General features: G+C 35.4%; 1 protein-coding gene across 1 annotated transcript in view; it reads left to right on the top strand.

The window, feature by feature from the left end:
• Positions 1 to 7,060, top strand: part of si (sucrase-isomaltase) — a 99,014-nt gene that overhangs the window by 43,481 nt on the left and 48,473 nt on the right. The window contains exons 23-28 of the mRNA XM_077193881.1: positions 719 to 807; positions 1,421 to 1,470; positions 1,617 to 1,790; positions 2,665 to 2,808; positions 2,969 to 3,163; positions 3,436 to 3,590. Coding sequence (XP_077049996.1) covers positions 719 to 807; positions 1,421 to 1,470; positions 1,617 to 1,790; positions 2,665 to 2,808; positions 2,969 to 3,163; positions 3,436 to 3,590 — 807 coding nt within the window. The remainder of the gene's footprint in view (positions 1 to 718; positions 808 to 1,420; positions 1,471 to 1,616; positions 1,791 to 2,664; positions 2,809 to 2,968; positions 3,164 to 3,435; positions 3,591 to 7,060) is intronic.

The following is a 7,060-nucleotide window of genomic DNA, read 5'->3' as shown; positions in this document are numbered from 1 at the left end:
ATCAAACACATCTGATGCCCAGTACAATAGTGTTCATGTTTTTTTGGGAGATTTTTTCATGGTGTGTTGTACATTTACTATTACACAACCTTAATATTCTTTGAGTTACCTTAGCATTTGAATATGATCATAATCATGCACTATTGTAACATTCACAACATCACCATAATATGATTAAAAGTACAACTATACATATTTATACATGTTTATTATACATAAAAAATATTTAGATGGGGTTTTTCTGCACTTGCCTCTGTGTGTTTCAAACATTTATCTTTTTTTATTTTTCCTCTTAGAGGTAGTTCTGTGTTTTCATTCATCTCATTCCTGTTCATCTGCATGAGGCCTGAGTTTCCATTAAACATTAGGGAAAATTGTTCGAATTTCTCTCAATAGCTTTTTTATTTTATTGTGATTTTATTTCCCTCTGAATATATTACACCTTCAACAATAGACATGGAAATGTTCTGTATCTCTCAAAGTATATTTTGGGATGTGCTTGAACAAAAAATAGGGGTGACACACAAATGCCTCACAAATACAAGGTGCAGTACAACTTATTTAAAATTCACCCCGCTTTGCTGTACGGTGTCTGTGACATGTTATTCACAAACAAGAATCCCATCTGAACTTCAAAGGATCCGTTTTCTATCTGGTTTTCAGTTCCTGGTAAAAAAAAATTATACGTTTGTGTGATGAAAGTTATGTGTTCCCTCAGCCGACGTCATCCCATGGGACTGATCATCGCGCTCGATGACAACCAGGCTGCGTCAGGCGAGCTATTTTGGGATGACGGAGACTCTCGAGGTATTTTTGAGGGACTTGGTATTAATTAGAAGTTGTTGTTTTTTTTTCTCTCTGACAGTTCACTGTCAGAAACAAAAATCTACCTTACAGAGGACTCAATAATACAGATGATTTTCTGCAAGCCCGGTTAAGGCAGAAATTCAGATTTCTACTTATAATTCCAAGGTTTTTACTTAAAAATTATTTAATTCTTAGCTAGATTTTTTCTTTATCAGAACAAAATGTATTTGTATTTCATTAAAAGTTAGATTTTGACTTTGCAAGAACATCTATAATTTAACCCCATGGCAAATATAAATTCATACACTAAACAAACATTTTGCTTGGATTCATCCAAGACTTGTACGTTCAAGAAAACTTTCTCGGTCACCTTGGTTTTTACATTAGCGAAATTTGCATCATCCAAATGTTCAATAAATTAACAGTTGCTTGGAAAAATAAACGTTAGAGTTTGCAAGGCATAAAAAGACATGCATATGAATATGATATGAATATTTGTAAGCTAAATTATTAGATTTTTACTATTAGATAAGTTTCTTGAAAAAAAACAACAGATAACTCTTGTATGATTCATATTTATGTTTATTTGTCTCTGATAACTTATCTTTCTTAGATACTGTTTCATCCGGATCCCACATTTACTACCAGTTTTCAGTGGATAAGGTACGTCATCCTAATGTCACTTTTTATTGTTCTTTTAGATATAGTGTACAGTATGTCTAAACAGCAACATTTAAGTCATATTTTTTTAATTACATATTGTAAAATTGTAATCTGTATGAATATCTGATGTTTTTCTGCTGGATCAGGGTGTCTTGTCAATGCACGTTGCCCACAATGGATATACGGATCCAAACAACTTGAAGTTTGAAAACATCACTGTGATGGGAGTGACTACTGCTCCTGTTCTCGTGCTTGTGACTGTTGGTTCCACTAGTAACCCTCTGTTATCGTCCCAGGTTCACTACAATTCTACCAAACAGGTAATCATATAGTTTTAAAATCTATCTATCTATCTATCTATCTATCTATCTATCTATCTATCTATCTATCTATCTATCTATCTATCTATCTATCTATCTATCTATCTATCTATCTATCTATCTATCTATCTATCTATCTATCTATCTATATTACTACAACAAATACCACCATGATCCTTTTGGAATGAAAGTAATGGTATATATATATATATACACACAGTACTATCACCACAGCATAATAATACTTTGATTAAAAGCCAAGATTTTCTCAATAGAAAGGCCTCTGAAAATAGCTGTCCTTCTAAGGGCATCACAGAATTCTCAGAAATGTGTTATCTAATTTGACAGTCGTAAAATATCTCTAAATGGAAGTAAAACATGCAACAAAAAAAAATAATAATAATAATTCACTGCTTACATAACATACAGTAATTTGGCCAGTCCAACAAACCATGTCCTCAAAACAGAGCCTGACTTGTGTTTAATATGGAGTAGGATTCCATAGAGTACCAGGAGATACCCTATCATTCCAAGTGAGTGTCTAGGTATGCTCGCGGACCAGTGATTGAATTTGTCAGGGCTCTCAAAAGCACATATACATTAGGCTATGACGAAGGGCATTGCTTTCTCCCAGAGCTCTAGGTCTTGGAATGACAACACGAGGACGTGTGGACTTCAGTCTTAAACTACAATTTTTGTAGTTAGCTATAATTTATGGCACATTCACAAAGTAACACAAAGAGACTTAGTGAAACAGTATTTGTCATTCGCATCCTTTAACTAGAGGAGTCATTGGCGCCGGCTAGGATTCTGATGTAAATACACCTGCTGTCTTTTGTGTGATATAAATCATTGGGTGTTTGTGGTCTGCTAGGTGATGTATTTGAGGAATCTGGAGCTGGAGCTTGGGAAGAGCTATACAGTCAGCTGGGAGTCCACATCCACTGGAAATTTCGACTGCCACCCTGAATTTGGCGTCGATGAGTCCAAATGCCAAGCCCGCAACTGCCTCTGGCAGGTCAGAGAGAGATGATTTTTTATATTTAACCCTATTGTTTTCAAAGAGACTGATTGGTCTGAAGTCTATATACAGAAAGGCTATTGTATTTCTTGTTATTGTACTTTTTCTGCATTTGCTGTGACGTAATTTCTCCATATGTTTTAATTCTCTTTTGTAGCCTTTAAATTTTCCCAAGTGTTATTACGCTGAGACCCACGGCTACAAATCCAGCAATGTGGTTCCTTCACAAAGTGGCATAAGTCTAGATATTAACATCAATAGTGCTTTCTCAAGTCAGCGTTCTCTATCTCGAGACATCACCAAGCTCCGTGTGGAAATCACATACCTTAGTGAACACAGCCTACGTTGGAAGGTATGGTTTTAAATTTTAAGATTTAAACAATGACTAAACATACAATTTAAATGCATGTATTTGGCAGACACTATTATCCAAACAACTTACACTGCAATCAAGACATATTGTACTTTTTACATGCGTTCCCTCGGGTATTGAACGGATAACCACTTTAACCATGCTCTATTGTTTGAGTTACATGATTTTTTTTTTTTTACTGTTAAGAAAATAAATGCATATATGTAAGATTGAGATAAAGACTAAGGTTGATTTTGGTCCTGTTCATGTAGATCTTCGACCCAGACAATGCACGCTATGAGGTCCCCATTTCCCTCAATCTACCAGCAACACCAGAGACAGAAGAAGCAAAGAGAATGTATAGGGTCAAAATTATTGACAACCCATTTGGGATCCAAGTGATCAGAAAAAGGACAGAAGAAATTATGTGAGTAATATCCCTGAATTACTATGGCAACATGGAGTCCAGAGAGGTTCTGGCCAAATCAAGACCAATATTTTAGTTAAAAATGTATATACATAAATAAGGGAAAGTGTATATTTTATCTGATTGGTCGTCACTTTGTAATACATTTATATTTATATATATTGCATTTACATGTATGTATTTGGCAGACACTTTTTTTGGTAACACTTTATATTACGACCCGCAAACAACTGTGTAAGTACACCGAAATTATGGTGTACGTTTCTGTAATTAAAGTGTACTTATGTGTAGGTATAAGGAAACAATATGTTAAGTTTTGGGTAATAAGGGGGTAACAAGCAGATATACAACCTGCAAAGAACTTTGTAAGTAAACCGAAATTACGGTGTACGTTTCTGTAATTATAGTGTACCTCCGTGTAGGTATAAGGGAACAATATGTTACGTTTTGGGTAATAAAGGGGTACAACCAGATATACAATCAAATTATTTATAATGCAATTATTTTAAAACTAACAGGTACCCATTCTGTTAATATATTCCAGGCAAAAATTGTACATCTGTTGTACAATTTTTAGCACATTTCTGGCAAAATATGTTCTTGTGCAATGTAGTTACAGGGTAATTTTGACATATGTGGGTTGTAAATTAAACACACACACACACACACACACACACACACACACACACACACACACACACACACACACACACACATATATATATATATATATATATATATATATATATATATATATATTAGTGGTGGGCATAGATTCATTTTTTTAATCTATATTAATCTCACTGTAATCTTGGAATTAATCTAGATTAAAATGGCTCATTTGAATTCTGTCGAAGGTATTCAGAATATGTGTGCTAGCTAAATAATGACTAAAAGTAGGCCTAAGTCTTTGAGAACGGGTTTCTTAAGCCAGGTGGCGCATTAGACCAGGGGCTCATCTCCTGTTTCCAAAATGCATCACAAACTGCTTGAGAAAGCTGTTCTACTATGATAATTGGTGATGAAAATAAATCAAGTTCAATCAGATACTTGTGTTTACTATTGGATACATCTTTACATCTAACTGATAGAGCTGTGCTGACGGGCTTGCCTCGGTTGCACTCAAACATAGTAGTTTAACATTATATCAGTGCTTGGCCCGGCATCTACCGCATTAGCTAAGGGATGCTTTGCGTTTAGGTGGTACTTGAGACTGTCAGCTGAATGTGTGGAACGCTTTTCAGAGAAGATAAGGTAACTTATTTTTAGCACAATTCATACCCAGTGGTAATTCAGGAAAACAAAATCTCTAAATGCTTTACATGAAACGTTGGTCTTCCGATCTTTTTAACATCGTGTCGATTTATTTTGGTTAATATGTGTGAGGGAGAGAGAGCAAGACAGCGCTTAGTGTGGAGATGGTGAAGTCTTCTTTACACTTTCGCCTGGGTCCTAAGTGAGAGAGTGTGCGCGTGACCGGGTCTCTCTCTCTCTCTCTCTCTCTCTCTCTCTCTCTCTCTCTCTCTCCTCGTTCTTTCAGTTAAACATGTGCCCTGTCACAAGCGCAGCAGTTCATCTACATTACTCACAGAATTTAATGCAGGAAAAACCCTGTTTATGCAAACAGGAAACAGCATAATTTGTCTCGTTTAGTAAAATAAAGCCAAGCTTTAGATCGTCTTTTCCACTCCATGTTTACCTCCTCTGCTCAAATCGATTTGACATCACGAAAGACGCACAGATGCGTATAGGACTTCACGCTATGGTGCCCGATAAAGGACAAAAGGGAAAGTTGAGTTTGCGGTCTGTATGTGTATATTATGGCTGGGACTCGGAGCAGGAGCATCGATAAGAGGAATCGTTAACGTCGAGGGCATACAATATCGATGGTTCGTAAAACTTAGAACCGGTTTTTGAGTGGAACCGGTTTTCAATTCCCATCCCTACCCCCTACAGTGCAATTCGGCTAGGTATGCATCCGCGCTAAACTATCAAGGTGAAAGTCATCATAGCTTGCGAAGTATAGACCCAGCTCATCTCCCAACCCAACTTTGAGAATAGATTAACGGCGATATTTTTTTTATCGCCCGATAAGAGTCTCACGTTAACGCAGCACGTTAACACCGATAACGGCCCACCACTAATATATATATATATATATATATATATATATATATATACATACATCTAAAAACGTTCACATTGTATTGCAATGACACTTAAATGTCAGGGCAAATATACTGTGTAATTAAAACATTTTTTTGTTTTATTTTCTTAAAAAGAGTACCTTTCTCTGTAATTACTGTGCAAATAGTGTTGTTTCGTATTGTTACATAGTAAGTAGTGCTTGTTACCCGTTTCAACTGTGTATTTACAGGGTAAGTGTAACTCCTGCGGGCTGTAAATTAAAGTGGCGCTTGTTACCCCCTTGTTCTGTGTAGTTACAGGGTAAATACTTTGAAATTTTGTTTTGAAATTTTTTTGTTAAATAAAAGTCAGAAATTAAATTTATTGTATATTTACTGCATTTACCCTGTACCACAGAACAAGGGGTTAATAAGCGCCACTTTAATTTATAGCCCGCAGGAGTTACACTTACCCTGTAAATACACAGCTGAAATGGGTAACAAACACTATTTACTATGTAACAATACGAAACAACACTATTTGCACAGTAAGTACAGAGAAAGGTACTCTACTAAAACAAAACAAAAAAACGTTTTAATTACACAGTATATTTGCCCTGACATTTAAGTGTCATTGCAATACATTGTGATAAGGTAAGTACTAAGTACTACATGGTACGTTCTAAACTAACTAACTATATATATATATATATATATATACAGTATATACACGTTTAATTTACAACCCACAGATGTCAAAATTACCCTCTAACTACATTGCACAAGAATATTTTGCCAGAAATGTGATAAAAACTTTTATATACAACAGACATACAATTTTTGCCTGGAATATATTAACAGAATAGGTACCTGTTAGTTTTAAAATAATTACATTATAAATAATTTGCTTGTATATCTGATTGTACCCCTTTATTACCCAAAACTTAACATATTGTTCCCTTATACCTACACGGAGGTACACTATAATTACAGAAACGTACACCGTAATTTCGGTTTACTTACGAAGTTCTTTGCAGGTTGTATATCTGCTTGTTACCCCTTTATTACCAAAATATTAACATATTGTTCCCTTATACCTACACGGAAGTACACTATAATTACAGAAATGTGCACCGTAATTTCGGTGTACTTACGCAGTTGTTTGCGGGTCGTAATATAAAGTGTTACCCTTTTTTTTTCCAAAACGACTTGCATTGTATTTAGGGTATACTTTTTGTCAATATATCATGCATTCCCTGGGAAATTAATCAATGACCTTGGTTCCATTTCAGTCGCTCACGTTCGACGTTACATCTCCCGTACCCTCCTTCAGGGAACGAGGGT

The sequence above is a fragment of the Siphateles boraxobius genome, unplaced genomic scaffold (assembly GCF_051911475.1).
Source record: "Siphateles boraxobius isolate OS27281-9 unplaced genomic scaffold, OSU_SipBor_1 31, whole genome shotgun sequence".
Taxonomy (NCBI): Eukaryota; Metazoa; Chordata; class Actinopteri; order Cypriniformes; family Leuciscidae; genus Siphateles; species Siphateles boraxobius.
Note: the sequence above shows the minus strand (reverse complement) of the source record. Positions and strands in the feature narration are given on the sequence as shown.